The sequence below is a fragment of the Moschus berezovskii genome, chromosome 13, assembly GCF_049115385.1.
Source record: "Moschus berezovskii isolate FMDL1 chromosome 13, NW_MosBer_1.0, whole genome shotgun sequence".
Taxonomy (NCBI): Eukaryota; Metazoa; Chordata; class Mammalia; order Artiodactyla; family Moschidae; genus Moschus; species Moschus berezovskii.
The window spans coordinates 73,708,621-73,725,729 of NC_142472.1; the positions used below are offsets into that span (position 1 = coordinate 73,708,621).

General features: G+C 48.5%; 1 protein-coding gene across 2 annotated transcripts in view; it reads left to right on the forward strand.

The window, feature by feature from the left end:
- ENOX1 (ecto-NOX disulfide-thiol exchanger 1) overlaps positions 1-17,109 on the forward strand; it is a 688,766-nt gene that overhangs the window by 563,377 nt on the left and 108,280 nt on the right. For both annotated transcript variants that reach the window (XM_088842775.1, XM_055426042.2), the window contains one exon: positions 12,674-12,858. In XM_088842775.1, the coding sequence (XP_088698901.1) occupies positions 12,674-12,858 (185 nt within the window). The remainder of the gene's footprint in view (positions 1-12,673; positions 12,859-17,109) is intronic.

The window sequence follows — 17,109 nt, forward strand, 5'->3', positions numbered from 1 at the left end:
ATTCATTCTAAGAGGGTTTCCTCGACTTTGTAAGAAATAACTGATTAAGGGTTTCCAGGGCATTTTGCAAGTGGTACCTGACAAGGTCGCCGAGAAATCACAGAAGGTGAAATATGCGGTTTCAGCCCCGGCCGTGAGCGGGGAAGACCTGGCAAGCTTTGCACACCACCAGCGCCTGGAGGCTAATGCCCAGGTACATTTACTATTACAGTACTCCTCAGGCAGGTCTGATGGGCAGAGGATTGGAAACCACTGGCCTGTGACAAGAGAATTGATGGCTGTCAATTATAGGTGGAAAAGAAGGTAAAAAAAAAAAAAGATTGTAAGGTAACAAACAGGGAGCTATAGTCAGGGCTCTGCGGGGACCAAGAGGGGTAGCCTGGGGAGTGGGAGGTAGGGAGGTCCAAGAGGGAGGGGGATATATGGAAATGTGTAACGGAGTCACTTGGTCGTACAGCAGAAACCAGCACAGTGCTATGCAACTATACCCCAAATGAAAAGAGAAGAAAGTGAAAATGAAGAAAAAAATGTTTAGTCGAGAGGAAGCAACTGAGATAGGCAGTGATAAAGGATCAAAGAGAGAAGAAAGGGAGGCAGTTTATTTAAGTATGGCGCGTGTGACCCAGGTGGAGAATTCCTGCATATCCGTGTGCGATGCATCCTAGTAGCCCTCGGTTAACTGGGGAAAACAACTAGCTGGGAGGAAAAATGCAAGTAGCCTGATGCAGAAAGATGGGGTGAGAGCCAAGGGCAGAGCTCTTGCTCTTCTTCGATGCTGGGAGAATAGCCAGGGACTGTTTTCTCATCCATCAGCAGTGAGAGAGGGAAGCAGGGGTGTCTGGGCGTTGGCCAAAGAGAAAGGCCTCGCAGGACCTACTGACCGGTCTGGGGAGAGCTCGCACGCAGGAAGGGTCTCCGCTCCTCCAGTGAGAGGCTGGTCCAAGGGCCCTCAGTCAAGGGCGATTAGTGCCCCCACTGCCGAGCACGAGGGTGCAGCCCAGCCTCTTCTGGGCACAGGCCACAAACCCGCTGTAACTGCGATGTCTCCAGAAATACGGCCGCAAGAAAAAGTAGTACACAACCACATCTAGTAGATCAGAGAAATGTGTTTTGGAGACACTGCCTGGAGGATTTATGAAAGCATTCAGTCACAATATCATCACAGGAAGGGCAGTAAGCAGCGTTCAGAGGAGCAGGGAGATAGATGAGCGAAGTGTGAGAAGGCAGAGCAGAAGGCAGAAAATCCTGGAAAGCCATGCTGGATGGCACAAGCTGGAGAGGGGAAGATTCCTTTCAGTAACAGAAGCTGTTAGGAAAAGGCTGAGAGAATGCAGGTGTCAAAAAATAATGAAAGAAGCACAAGCCTGAAAGCACGTTACGAAGAAACCAGGGATCTGGTCCCTAAAAAGGCTAGTGAAGTGGTCCTAAAACTTTGGCATTAGAGTCACCCTCGAAGCTTGCTGAAATGCACAACCTCAGACCCCGTGTCAGAAGCTCAGATTCCAGGGACTGGGATGGGTCCAAGAACTCTCTTTTACGAGACACCAAGATGGGACAGGTGGCAGCTGTGTGTAGAGCAAACTTGGAGGACTGCTGGCCTGGCGACATGTCATTCTGGGCTCCCCTGGTGGCTCAGCCGTAGAGAATTTGCCTGCAGTGCAGAAGACACGGGTTCGATCCCTGGGTCGGGAAGATCCCTGGAGAAAGGAACGCCAACCCTCTCCAGTATTCTTGCCTGGAGAATCCCATGGATGGAGGAGCCTGGTGGGCTACAGTCCATGGGGTCACACAGAGTCTGACACAACTCAGTGGCACACACACCAGTGTCATTCCACCTTGGTTACGTATCTAGAGAAGGCAGTAGTCTTGTCCCGACGTCAGACAACATGTGGGCTTCGCCCAGTCTCAGCACTGGTGACGAGGCTCGTGTGGAGGGGAATCCACTGCCCCCACTTCCCAGCAGCCTCGGTTCCCATGCCTTAGACTGGATAGAGTTTATGCTCAGCACAAAACCTGAGGGGAGGGAGACGCCTTCTTGTTAGCTCACCGGTGTTACCCCAGGTATTTGGTGTTTTAATAACCTCTTTGTGGAAAAGGCCGCTCTTGCTTGTGAAGGAAGGTGTCTCGGACTAGGCACACACTTCACGTGGGCTGACCTCCAGGGCACATTTCAGAGTGGGGCGTGTCTTGTGTGGTGGAAACCAGCCAGAGAGAGAGAGAGAGAGAGTGTGTGTGTGCGTGTGTGCGCGCGTGTGTGCAGGGGGTTAGAAGAGGTAGAAAACCATCACTCCTTGAGGGAAAGGTTTCTTGAAGAAAATTGGAAGTGACTGTTAAAAGGGAAAGAAATCTGCGGGTCGGGAGGAGAGCAAGGCGAGGAGGGGATAGCAGTGAATGCCTTCAGGGGAAGCCTTGCTGTTTGAAGCTGTTCCGGGAGAGACCAGCCGCGAGTGAGGGCGAGCACCGTCCCCAGGGAGGCGTGCCGTCTAGGGGCGAGGGCATGGCCAGGATGGGGCCCTTGGTCCCGAAAACCTGCGTCCTTCTGGGACGGATCTCGGTCTTAAGTCTGAGGGCCTTACAAAAGAAACCTTAAAGCCTTCACAGAGTTGGGGGGCGGGGGAAGGTAGTCGTGCGCCTTGGAGACAAAATAGGGACCGAAAGTGGAAAAGCAAACTGAAGTCCGATTTGGAAAGCGAGGATTGGTGGAGATGCCGCCCTTGACGCGCCCGCTGTGGTGACTGCAGCCCGGGGCCCTCGGCAGCCCGGCCTCCTCCCCTCCGCGCGTCCATCTCGCCCTGCTCCTGGCACCGGCTCCTCGGGTCGTGGTGAACGTGATCCTCAGGGCCCGCGTCCGCTCCTGCAGCCTCTCAGCATGAGCCTGCCTTCAGGGCCCGCGCCCGCCCCCCAGCAGCCCTCCTTTCCCAGACTCTCCCTCCGTCCCGCCGCCCCAGCACGGGGAGGGGACAGAAGGTGAGGGAGCCCCAGGTCCATCCATGCCTGTCTCATTTCCCCGATAACTGGGCACCGAGTCCCTGAGATCAGGCAGGTGTGCTCGCCTACAGCAGGCGAGGAGCTGAGGTTTGCGGGACTCTGTGCATCCCTGAGGACCTTCGGGGCATCCGTCAGCCTTTTAAATGGCAGACTCACCCTGCTCCTAGAAGAAACAAGCGTGTCTCTTTCTTTAACTTACTTCCCTCCAGGACAGTGAATGGGAGAGTTGGGGGTGGGTGGGTATCAGATACAGTAACGTGGATGGAAAAGCAGTAAGGTGTGAGGTCAGCTCTCAGCAGCGTCAGTGGCCCAGGGACACAGCATAGTCACGGCCACCAGCAGATTGCATCCTCAGGAGGAGCTCTGTGAACGGGGCGATGGAAGATTTTTTCTTTTCTTTTCTTTTCCCGAGTCACCTGCTGCTAGTTGTGCCTGCAGACTCGCACAAGCCATTATAATAGCAGGATCCAGCTTACCTGCACTCTTCAAATTACCCTCATTCCACTGACCGCACACAAAGATGGAAATAGACACTACGTTGTGCTTCTGGTGAGCTCTCCCTAATCACAGCTAATGCACAGACGCTGCAAACAGAAAATGTAATGTCAATGCTAAGCTGTAATAATAATAATCCTGAGAAACTAACAGAAGGAATTTCCGCCAGCAGTTGGAGGAAGATTGCTGCTTCAATGGCGATACAGGTGTTGCTGGAAAACAGATCGATTTTAGTTTGTTGGGAGCAGGAGAGGCTGTCTAGCAGGAGACGAGCTGCGAGGCAGGCGTCTGATACTCCCCAGCCCTGTGCCAGGATGCTGGGAGGCATGCCGGGACACCAGCCTGAGGAGGCAGGGCTTTGTCCTGTCATCTGAAGGCTATCTGGTCCTTCTCCTGGACCTTTCTGAGTCCATTCAGACCAGGGGAATCTGTGGGAAGAGGGGTTTCTAGCACCTTTACTCCAGCTGAAGACACTTAGAAAAGCACAGCATAGGGACGTACCCACAGATGGGTACGGTACACACTGGAACCTCCTTCAGGACCACAAGAGCACCCTTGGACCTGGCTGTCTTCATAGAGCCTTTTTTTTTTATTATTGTATTGAAATACAGTTGGTTTACCATGTTGTGTTAGTTTCAGGTGTGCAAAAAGTGATTCAGTTATATATATAGGAGAAGGGCAGGGCCACCCACTCCAGTATTTTTGCCTGGAGAATCCCTTGGACAGAGGAGCCTGGCAGGCTGTGGTCCATAGGGTTGCAAAGAGTCGGACACAACTGAAGCGACTTAGCACCCACATAAGCGCGCGTGTGTGTGTATTCTCTTTTAGATTTTTTTCCACTATAGGTTATTACAGGATAGTGAATATTGTTCTTTGAGCTATACAGTAGGCCCTTGTTGGTTATCTGTTTTCTATATATTGGTGTACATGTTTTAATCCTAAACTCGTAGTTTATCTCTCACCATTTCCCCTTTGGTAACCATAGCTTTTCTATGTCTGTGAGTCTATTTCTGTTTTGTAAATAAGCTTACTTTGTTTAAGATTCCATATATAAGTGATATCTTATGATAGTTGTCTTTGGCTTACTTCGTTTACTACGATAAGCTTTAGGTCCATTCATGTTGCTGCAAATGGCCATATTTCATTCTTTTTTATGGCTGAGTAATATTCCATTGTGTATATATACCACATCTTCCTTATCCATTCATCTGTGATGGACACTTAAGTTGCTTCCATGTCTTAGCTGTTGTAAACAGTGCTGCTATGAACATTGGGTGCCTGTATCTTTTCAAATTAGAGTTTTCTGTGAGAGAAGAGTGGAGCTTAAGGAATCAGACTTCATCACTTACTGCTGTACTACAAAGCTACAGTCATCAAAATAGTATGGACTGGCACAAAAGCAGACATATAGAGCAATGGAACACAATAGAAGCTCAGAAATAAAGCCATACACTTGTGGTCAAGTCAGGGAGCCTCACTAACGCCAAAACCCAGATGCTCAATGGTTGGTAGCCTCAGTGCCACTGTTTCACAGAAGAGGGACATAGCACAGAAGACAGGATCCCTGCTGCGTGGATCAAGTCAAGCCTTGAGACTCTAGAAGCCTTAGTTTAACTTCTACATGGCTTATTCCCAAACAACTCCTGCAGAAGATCTGTGTGTGTGTGTGTTTTAAAACAGTCCCGTCCCCTCTGCCTCCATAACAGAGCCCCTTCCCTGTGGAACAGTCGCCAAACGGAGCCAGCAAGGTATTGTTCGCCTCTGTTAGGAACAGATCAGGCACTGCAGCAGGCTCCCTGGTTTCCTTTTGCTCTCAAGCTGCAGTACTTACTGTGTGAGGCCACCCCAGTGGCGTTACTTTGGGGAGTGCAGATTCTAGAGTGCTCCCTGCTGAGGATAAACCCTGCACCTCCAGGCAGCTGTGTAACCTCCACGTCTCTCAAACTTAGTCCCATCTCCTGGAAAAAAGAAATAATAGTCGTATTTACTGTATCATGTTTCCACGAGGGCAGAAGGAGATTGTGTAAATCATTGGCTTAGGCACGTAACATCCTTAGCAATTACTGCTGCTGTTACTGTTTTCATTACTACTGCTATGCCTGCTGGTCCTGTTGGTGAAAAAATACAGGGACAGGAAAGTGGTGGCGACTGTATCTTCTGCTCAGATCTCCCCATTTTCATAAGGAGGTAGCTGGGGCATGGGGACAGGCTGGGACAGGACTGCCTATCCTGGTGCAGAGCAGGGGGCTGGGGATCATTCAGAAGGTCAAGGAATGAAACCAGAAGGCCAGGCTGAGCCTCTGGTGCCCTCAGAAGTATTTGTCCAAACAATCCAACTGTAGCCCCAGTTCAGAAGCCAAGGAGTAGACGGAGCCGTGGTCTGAGCCGCTGCTCTCCAATGTGGTCTTGGCCCCAGCAACGTCAGCATCACGGGGAACTTGGAGGAATGCAGATTCTCAGGCCGCATCCACAACATAATCCCATTGGAAACTCTGGGGGTAGGACTGACAAATACATGTTAAACACACCTACCGGGAGTTTCTGATCCAAGCCAATGTTTGGGAAACAGGTAGAATAGTGTCAGCCGCTTTACAATTAAGTCCCAAATCTTCAAGTGGCTTTACCCAAAGAAAAAAAAAGCTTATTTCTTGGGCACAGTTCAGTTCAGTCACTCAGTCGTGTCCGACTCCTTGCGACCCCATGAATCACAGCACACCAGGCCTCCCTGTCCATCACCAACTCCTGGAGTTCACTCAAACTCATGTCCATCGAGTCGGTGATGCCATCCAGCCACCTCATCCTCTGTTGTCCCCTTATCCTCCTGCCCCCAGCCCTCCCCAGCATTAGGGTCTTTTCCAGTGAGTCAACTCTTTGCATGAGGTGGCCAAAGTATTGGAGTTTCAGCTTTAACATCAGTCCTTCCAATGAACACCCTGTTTTGATGTCCTTTAGGATGGACTGGTTGGATCCCCTTGCAGTCCAAGGGACTCTCAAGAGTCTTCTCCAACACCACAGTTCAAAAGCATCAATTCTTTGGCACTCAGCTTTCTTCACCGTCCAACTCTCACATCCGTATATAACTACTGGAAAAACCATAGCCTTGACTAGACGGACCTTTGTTGGCAAAGTAATCTCTCTGCTTTTAAATATGCTGTCTAGGTGGGTTATAACTTTCCTTCCAAGGAGTAAGCGTCTTTTAAATTCATGACCGCAGTCACCATCTGCAGTGATTTTGGAGTCCAGTAGAGTCCAAAGCAGGTATTCTTGGTCCCTGGGCACCTTTCCTCCATGCAGTGATTCAGAGACCCAGGCCCGTTTCAGCAGCAAGAAGAGAATGAGGGCTTGAGCAGAAGGCACATTCACACCCCTCACGCTGCATCCGTGAGAACCAGTCAGATGGCAGTGCCTGGCCTGGTCACCCCTCAAGAATGAGCTTCACCGAGCAGAGAAAAGCATGACATAGCGTGGTATCTGTGCCACAGCAGAGCAACTGGACACCCCAGGCGCCCTTCAAGAAGAGCAGACACGGGGAGGCAGATGCAGTCTGGTCCCTAAGTGCCCAGGGCTGTGGAAGCTGGAAGGCAAACAGATACGGTGGCCATATCTTCCAGGTCTCAGACCCATCCCGTCATCCTGGGCTCTGGGCCTATTAGCACAAGTGCCTGTATCGGTCACAGCTGATGAAATCCTTGGAAAAGATGCTCTTTGCACATGAGGAGGCAATGCACAGCTCAGCAGCGTCCTCCTGGCATTGCAGAAGGACAGCTGGCAGAGTGGAGGGGGGACATTAAACACAGAGTCCCCCAGTGACACCAAGACAAACAGTTCTCAAGAAATCCAGATATTGTTAGGAACAATATGTTATAGTGTTTGATTATTTAGTTACATCTTGCCTGAGCAGGAAAAAGATATTAACATACTGTCAGCTTACTGGGACATAACCCAAAATAACTTACATATTTCCATAGAGTGCTAATTATTTTTCTGAGGCTGGCTCAGGCTGCTAAGAGAGAGATTTCAAGGCTTTCACCAGATTATTTACTTAAAGAAGTTAAGCATGCCATTATCTGTTCCCATGGAAACACAGTAAGTAATAGAGCAGTCGGAAGAGGAGGTCACTCTGACCATAATTAATATGAAGAATAATGGTTTATATAGGATCTAGTCAGGGGAGCAGTGAGGTGCTGTAATGCCTTTAAGCCTCGTTCACAGTGGTGCAATTCAATCTTTGGATCAACTTTCATACACTTTTGTTAGTTTTAGTAGTCTAGCGCTAATTTTTGAAGTGGAATTTAATCTTGTTTAGCAGGGTTTTTCCAGTGTCTTTATTTCCATTTTGATCCAATCAGAAAATCCCTGTAACAGAATTTTCCTAAGGTCCTGAGCAAGTATAAGCCTATGCCTGCATGGGCTTTACCCTCATGGAGGTCACAGCTCCCCGCACGTGGCTTCACACAGCTGATGGGTGAGTGAATGATAATCTGTAGGCGCCCTTAGATACAGCAGTGCTTTTCCCTGGTGGCTCAGCTGGTAAAGAATCCACCTGTAATGCAGGAGGCCTGGGTTCAATTTCTGGGTCAGGAAGACCCGCTGGAGAAGGGATAGGATACCCACTCCAGTGTTCTTGGGCTTCCCTTGTGGTTCAGATGGTAAGCAATCTGCCTGCAGTGCAGGAGTCCTGGGTTCGATCCCTGGGTTGGGAAGATGCCCTGGAGAAGGAAACAGCTACCCACTCCAGTATTCTGGTCTGGAGAATTCCATGGACTGTGTAGCCCATGGGGTCACAAAGAATCGGACACGACTGAGCGACTTTCACTTAAAATCACCAAAGCAAAATTCAGTTATATTCAGAATAGTTTACATTTAAAGTGTCTCACTGTATTCTTTTTGTTTAAATTTTATTGAAAGTCAGTAATCCACATGTTAAATATTCTGTTTGTTGGAACACAGTGCATACTCCACAGGAATTCCTAGAAAAAGATGCCTACTGTCATTTTATTTTTAATCCTGCTTATTTGAATGGTAGGTTTGTTGCTATTTGTATTGTAATCAAATGTAATTCAAGGGTAAATTTTATCATGGAAGCTTCATTATACATTTTCAAAACTGTTTAATACAGTATCCTAGAAACAAAGAAAAGGTAGACCTTTCAAGTTTCTGAATTTTGAATACACCAAGAAATGATATTAAGTTAGAAATGATTAGGATTTTTTGTTTCCTTTAGAGCTCTGGTCCAAGAAACATAATCTAATTTCTTCCAGGAAGCCTCATCCGAGGGGCGGATCCATGCAGCATGATGCTGAAAAATGTTTACAAACAGGTGGCCAGAAGTTAAGTGGAGTCAATAGACAATTTCTCACCCTTTAGAAAATAACCACTTTGCAGCCACATGAGAAACCAAGATTTTTTTTGCAGATATCAGGCTTGAAATCACTTAATAAGGAATGTAAATCAGTTATATGCCCCAATTATATAAATGTTGATGGGGTTGGCTATGGTATTGATTTGGGGAGAGAGCGGGGGATGAGAGTGGATAGTTACACCTGCTGGAATTTTTTCATCTTTTTTAATATGATGATATCACATGTCTATTCCAGAAATGCAAACGACATTGCATCCTACTTGGCAGGGGCAGTGGTCACTCAGCTCAAGCCAAGAGTAAGAGCTGTCAGCTGTGCCATTCTAAGTGAAGTCCTAAAATAATGGATGGTGCACTTCCCTCTATGTATTTATGTTCAGACAATTTATTTAAATAATGTTGCTGGCACATGCTTTATAGCTGCTTGCATTTTGCTACCCAGATTTCAGCATATCTTGCAGACTCGGCAATTCATTTGGAAAATGTAATTTCCATCTCTGCATACTAATCGATTTCTTCACAAACACCTGCTATCAGTTATGATAATAAAAATGCCACTCTGAATTGAGAAGGGGCCAAATAGAGCTTCCTAAGGAAATGACTTAAGTGTCTTTGAATGCTACTAAATGTAGTAACGTGCTTCTGTAGCGCCAACACTTTTTCTGTCATTTGCATTTTCTCTAATTTTGCCCTATTACAACATCCCTCTCTTAAATGATGCTTGGTAACCATTTCCTTAGGGGTTGGTAAACTGAGTTGTCAGGATGTGTGTCAGGGTGTGGACGGGATCTGATGCGGTGCAGTGTTGGGCCCCACCATGTTTAAAAAACCACTAACTTGTTCTCTGGGCTTCCCTGGTGGCTCAGCAGTAAAGAATCTGCCTGCAATGCAGGAGTCACAGGTCTGATCCCTGGATCAGGAAGATCCCCTGGAGGAGGGCATGGCAGCCCACTCCAGTATTCTTGCCTGGAGAGTCCAGTGGACAGAGGAGCCTGATGGGCTATAGTCCATGGGGTTGCAGAGTCAGACACGACTGAAGCGACTTAGCATGCACACACTCAGCCATACTCCAAGGTAGACCCTGGGTCATTTCTGATTTATGAGTCAGTCCCTGAAAACTGTAAAACTGGCAGTTCTTGGGTTTTGCACATACATATACAGCAAATAAAATTTCCTTTCCTCATCCTCTTCAGCCTCCAGTTCATTCCACGCACCATTGCCAAACCAATCTTCCTAAATCACCGATTTCGTCACATCTTCCACTGCCAGGCACCTTTAACAGTGCTCAACTGGCCGCCCCGTTGGCCCAGCAGTCCAGCTGGCCTCCATCCCCTCTCTTCATGCAGCACGGCTCACCTTTCTCTCGCTGCTTCCAGACGGACTCTTGCACTTTTGGTCAAGCTTCTCTGCTTCCTGCCCCAATTAGTCTGCCTTCCGTTCCCATCTCTGGGTTTTGCTTCTGCTCTGGTTCCTCACTGAGAAGCCCTTCGCCAGTTCATGGGCTTTCAGCCTTCAAAGCCCTCCTTTATTATTCCCATCTGCCTTTTCCTTTCTCTCCTCTGAATTCCTGTAGGATGGACTCCCCTGCCATAAACCCTGACTCTAAGTTGCTCTCTCATTTATTTATCCAACCAACCTTTTTTGAGTGCCTATTATGGGCTTCCCAGGGGGGCACTAGCGGTATAGAACCCCCCTGCCAATGCAGGAGACGTAAGAGATGTGGGTTCAGTACCTGGGTTGGGAAGACCCCCTGGAGGAGGGCATGGCAACCCACTCCAGTATTCTTGCCTGGAGTATCCCCATGGACAGAGGAGCCTGGTCGGCTAAGACCACGGCGTCGCAAAGAGTCGGACACAACTGAGCGACTTAGCACACAGCACACACATGTCAGGCATTAGACTCTTCTCTCCTCCTTTGAGTACGTTCCTTTCACACTTGTAGGTTTCTGTTGTGTATCAAGCTCTTTGAGGAGAGACATACTCTGCCTCCTTGTTTTGTGATCCAAGAGGCCCAGGCAGGCTCGGACACAGAGTGCGTGTGCAGTGAATGCTCGTTGACTAGTTGATCCCTGATGGTTTGAGGTAGGGGATTTTCTGGTTAATTGCATGTTCTGTTTGATTAGTATTTCAGTGTGTACTATATGCATCATCAGTTTTACAAAGTAGAATACCGTAAAACACTCAACTATTAAACCTCTGTTGACGTAATTTGATGGTGGTTATTTGAGGAGAGAGCTCAGTGGGTGTTCAGAGCACCTCTGAACACACTGTCACCTCTTCATGGTGGAACTGTGACTTGAGAGGCTGACCTTGATCTGGCTCTGGAACTGGGGGATTGTTGGGGAGCGGGTGGAAATGATCCTGGACCAAGAACCTGCTGGAGAGAGGTTCTACACCATGTCCTTACAAACCAAAAGTCACGTCTTTAAAGAAGCTTCTGATAACAGACGTTTGAAATATCTTCCCTTTTATCTTGCTTACAAAAGTAGCGAATGGATTTTCTGAAGGAGGCAGAGGAAGTATGGGAGGCTGGTTAAAAAAAAAAAAAAGTAGAATTGGGGTTCTTATAAAATAATCTGTTCAGAACTAAACCCATTGGGCTGGCAGAATAGCCCGGTGACTGGGAGCAGAGACTCTGGAGCCCGACCTGGGTTTGAAGGCTGTTGATGGTGCTTTCTCTGTGAAATCAGACAAGTTCTCTAACATCCATGTACCTCATTTTTCTCATCTGTAAAGCGGAGTAGTAGGAACAGCACCCGCATCAGAAGCTGATGGGGGAGATGAGTGAGTGTGTGGTCCAGCGTCTATTATATCATGAGAGCTCAGAAAGCTATTGTGATTGCTGGGGAGACCACCAAGTAGTCAGCTGGAAACGAAGGAAGGGAATCCCCATCCTCGATTTTCCTTGGTACCGTTCACTCCTCTGTATTCCACTTCAGTTATTTTGGAGCCGTGAGATGTGTGAGGCCCTGAATTTCCTGTCCCGGTTGCTGTCGGGTGGGGAGGTGAGTGAGCGCTGAACCTCCACTAAGAGAGTTTCGGGTTTCAGGAAGAAGTAGGGTAGGAAACTGTTGGTGAAACAGATGGAACCAGGTCTCCATCCTGAGAGGAGTTAGAAGGAACCACCAGAATTGTGCAGTCTTTCCCTGCAGCTCAGCGGGAAGGAGCGGTGTGTGGATCAGTGCCCCCTCCCCTGGGCGGCTGTGGCTACGTCCTCCACCTGGGGGACCACGAATGGCGTGAAACAAAGTGGCCCTCCAGGGAGCTAAGCCATCCTGCCGAAAGGGAGAGGGCAGTCACAAGGTAGAGAGAGTGTTTGCCTGGAAGTCTGAGCACTCTCATCACCGCCAACCCAGATCAGTTTCTGAGAGGGAGCCTTGGCTCGGGGCAGAGGTCAGGAGACAAGAATTTAGAAGGAATTCATCGTGTACCCACAAGCACCCACAAGACGGCACAGACAGAACAGCTAACACATTGCCAAAGAAGTGAGCTGTAAAAGAATGCAGCACCCCGGGGTAGGGCGTTTGAGTTTGGCGCAAATGTGAAGATTCAGAGTGAGGGGGGCCTTCCCTGGACATCCAGTGCCGGAGGTGTGAGTTCGACCTCTGGTCGGGGAGCTTAGATCCCACATGCCTCGCACCAAAAAACCAAAACGTAAGACAGAAGCAACACTGTAACCAGTTCAATAAAGACTTTAAAAATGGTCCATCTCAACAACAACAACAAAAATCAGAAAATAAAAAAAACGGGGTGCGAGGCTCCCTTTAACACCGAAGGCCCTCCATCTCAGCGAGACTGTCACTCACCTGAACTCGTTCTGTCTGCCCCACAGCCCTGGCTGCCCAGGCCTATGCCCTTAAAGAGGAGAACGACAGCCTCCGATGGCAGCTGGACGCCTACAGGAACGAGGTGGAGCTGCTGAAGCAGGAGAAGGAGCAGCTGTTTCGGACGGAGGAGAGCCTGACCAAGGACCAGCGGGTGCAGTTCCTGCAGCAGACCGTGCAAGGCATGCAGCAGGTACCCGCGCCTCTGCTCAGAGAGGGGGGGCACGTGCGCTCAGGGGACGGGGGTGGCGGGAAGCCGGGGGAGAGGAAAGGACAGCGAAAAGCTGAGTGGTGGGATCAGGAAACCCCCAATGATATTTTGTGGGAGGAGAGGGTCTGGGGAGAAGCCACACAAATAGGTTGCGGTATCAATAACTACACCCTCGAGGTGGGAAACAAAGGAAGAGAATCTAAGGGATTGAAAGCTCCACATGTGAAATGTAGCCCCCTGGCAAATGGTTAGAAAATCCATGCCCATCATGACACCAGCGTTCTGTAATCTTAGAACGTCTCCACTTACTAGCAAGCAGACTGATTTTTATAAAAGCGTGGCGAGTTTGTTTTCGAGATCGATGAACACGTAAACTGTTTTTATTTCCTCTTCTCCCGGGTGATACTTAAGATGTAGACCGGTTCTATGAAAACACTCTGTATTTCAGAAATGTTTGCTGTTGGGTTGGATGAAGGACTGGAATTCAGGGCGATGGGCAGCTTCAGAAAGAGGCCAAAGTCTCTGCTTTTTGTTAAAGAGCCACGGGCTTCAGTCTGGCACGCTCAAATTAAATCTGGGTCTTTCCAGCTGGTGTAAGAAAGAAACGGAAGTGATGGGCTCTGTAGGAAGGAGAAGGAACATGGGGAATGAGGGCTCAAGGGCTGGGACAACCCGGGCACTGGCTGCAGAGGGTCAAATCAGAGAGTCATATCTAGATTTATATCTGAAAACAGCGATTGATATGTGACACACTTAAGGGGTTTGGGCCTTTGAGTTATCTTAGAATAATATAGCTGAAATTATCATCACACAAGGGTATTTGTGTTACTCCTCTGAATATATCAATTTAACTTCTCCTTTCTGGGAGGAAGGAGGAAAGATTGTTTTTCGTTAAATGGGGGAAATACAAGCAGGCTGATGGAAAATGATATAGTAAATAGGATAGTTTTTCAGATTCCCCCATCTATATTGACTGCTGTCTAAGAGCAGGAGCCTGAATTGCCTACAGAAGTGTCTTAAAGATGAGAGGCAATTGCCTCTGAAACCTTCGCCAAAAAATAGGTTACAGCATCAAGGGAGGGAAAAAATAATTGAGAGGAAGGGACGTGAGAAAGAAGCACAGATCGGGATGTAAACAAGTTAATGACCAAGTCACAGAAATCCTGTCTTAAGCATCTCCTGCCATTTAAAAGCAATTCTGCCGTCTTGGCTTTGAGTCCTGACTCGCTGATGTTCACAGTGTGTGTTAGACAAATCAGCGAGATTCAGAGGTCAGAGCCAGCCAGAAAAATGTTATTACAGGCGGGGCTCGGGCCCCCACACTTGAAAATCGGTGTAACAGCTGCCACGCGCGGCTCCTGGGGTTGTCCATCTGTCCCCATCGGGGGTGTGCAGTGCCTTTGCCAAGAGGAGCGTCTGGCCGTTTCTCCGAGGACCATGACGCCAGATCTAGCCGACAAGCTACTATGTCGTATCTCCTGCAATGGGGCCTTCTTTTCCTCCAAGAAAGGTGACCCTGGTTTCTTGAAAATTGGATCAAAACCTTGAAGGTGGCTGAAGGTTCAAATGTGAAAGAAGTCAGGAGGCAGGGTGGGCTGGCCCATCAGGAAGAAACATGCCCTGGTCCACCCTGGTCCACAGCGCTGGGCATCCTCACTGAGCTCCAGCCCCTTAAAAGGGCAGTTCTCCTCTTGCAGCCTCTTATACGTTTGCAGAATCTCCTTGTCCATAGAAAGTGTCCTTTCCTATGTTTGTGTTGTTTTGGGGGCAGGGGAGTTTTGTTTGGAGGTCTGTTTTGGTTCCTTCTGGTTTGGTCTAAATCACAGAAAGTTATGGTCACAGTTCTAAACCTAGAAGTGCAAGACCAGGTTGCTGGCAAAGTTGGTTCCCTGTGGGACCCAAGGGAGTGTCTGCTCCCTTCTCTCCCCTGGCTTCTGTGGGTTTGCTGGCAAGCTTTGTGCTTCCTCAGCTTGTAGACGCATCACCCTACTCCCTGCCTTCATCTTCACATGACCATCTCCTTGTGTGTGTGCCAGGGTCACAATTTGCACAGGGTTAAGGATGCTGGGAGGGATTGGGGGCAGGAGGAGAAGGGGACGACAGAGAATGAGATGGCTGGATGGCATCACCGACTCAATGGACGTGCGTTTGAGTGAACTCCGGGAGTTGGTGATGGACAGGGAGGCCTGGCGTGCTGTGATTCGTGGGGTCGCAAAGAGCCGGACACGACTGAGCAACTGAACTAAACTGAACTGAAGGGGCCCACAGTATTCAAATATGACTTCATCTTAACTCATGACATCTGCACGGATTCTGTTTCCATAAGTTCGCATTCTGAAGTACAGGCATTTGGGACATTGCCATATAGATGTGGTGGTGGTGGTGTTCAGTCACCAAGTCACGTCCAATTCTTTGCAACCCCCTGGACTGCAGCACACCATGCTTCCATGTCCCTCACCATCTCCCAGAGTTTACGCAAGTTCATGTCCATCAAATTGGTGACGCCATCCAACCATCTCATCCTCTGCCACCCTCTTCTTCTTCTGCCTTCAGTCTTTCCCAGCATCAGGGTCTTTTCCAGTGAGTCAGCTCTTCACATCAGGTGGCCAAAGTATTGGAGCTTCAGCTTTGGCGTCAGTCCTTCCAAAGAGTATTCAGGGTTGATTTCCTTTAAGGTTGACTGCTTTGATCTTGCTTTCCCAGGGACTCTCCAGAGTTCTTCAGCACCGCAATTTGAAACCATCAGTTCTCAGCACTCTTCCTTCCTTATTGTCCAGCTCTCACATCTGTACATGACTCTAAATTTGGAGGGGGGCACAATTCCTTCAGCAGCACACATAGAGGAGACATCAAAATATATTTGTTGAATGGAGGAATGAAGGGACAGAGGTACAGAGGCAAGAACTCGCCCAGTGCCTCTGGGGGACTCTGGGATCTTGGAAAGAGCAGGGCAGGGTGTGGGGAGAACTGGTGCCCCAGGGGTCCGTGTAGCACCTCCTTAGCACGTGAGGCGCACTGGGTCAGTGGCAGCAGGTCGTTTTCATTCTCACTGGCCCTTAGGTGGACCCATGGTGATTATTGTGGAACACAGCTTTAATAGAGTTTTTAAATGTATGTGCTTCTTAAGAGTCATCTTCTTACCTTACCCACTTCAAATGAATTCCCACATCCTGTCGATTTGAGCCCCACTGCAAAGAATTCTCCTAACTTTAAAACCCACCCTCAGTCTGCCCACTGTCTGATTTATAAATCAGAAAATCATCACCCCCCAGGCGAGTCAGCAGATGGAGGAGGATGCTGGTCTCTTACGTGTCACTGTCTTAGCGATCCATGTCGGGAAATTATTCTGCAGTGAACAAAACGATATAAACCGTCTTAATAGCCTTAGGACTAGCGTATAGTTTTTTAGAATTGCCTTCAAGTTTAGCCGGAAAGTTGCTCACATTTTCTTCTTTCCATCCCTGAAGAACGTGTCCACTGACTTCACATGGTTTCTCATGAGTTCATGCAGGAAATATTATGGGCAGGGTTCAGAAAAGTGAAAAAAAGCCTCAGGTGAATTTGTCTGGGTGTTTCTCAGTCTTCCCCCTGCCCTGCATGTGAGTCACAGTTTCATATTAGAGGTTTCACACAAAACGAAGTAATAGCTGGTATCCATGGCAACACGATAGCCTTTACCTGATCTGAAGCTGGTGACAAAGTTAACCTGTCTCTGCCATGGGGAGAGTGAGGTCATGCGCTTTTGTTTGTATCTTTAGGTATCCAAGGAAAGCATATCCATATCTGAAATTCTCATTTATCTTCAGGTTACCACAATGAAGTGTTTTCTTTGGTTTAGCAAAGTAAAATTTACGCACAATGAAAAAGACTTTTTTCGGGGTTCTGAGAGTCGCTGCCACAATCAATGTATAAAACAATTCTATCACCACCATCATCCCCAAATTCTCTTATGCCCCTTTTTAGCCCACCCCACTCCTCATCACCACTGACTTGTTTCCTGCCCTCGTGGTTCTGCCTTTTCAAGGAAGTCATAGACGTGCAGTCATAGTATGTACTTCCCAAGTGGCACTGGTGCCCACCTGCCCATACAGGTTGACGTAAGAGAGGCTTGATCCCTGCGCCAATCCCTAGGTTCGATCACCGGCTCAGGAAGATCCCCTGGAGAAGGAAATGGCAACCCACTCCAGTATTCTTGCCTCAGAAATCCCATGGACAGGGTCGCACAGAGTTGGA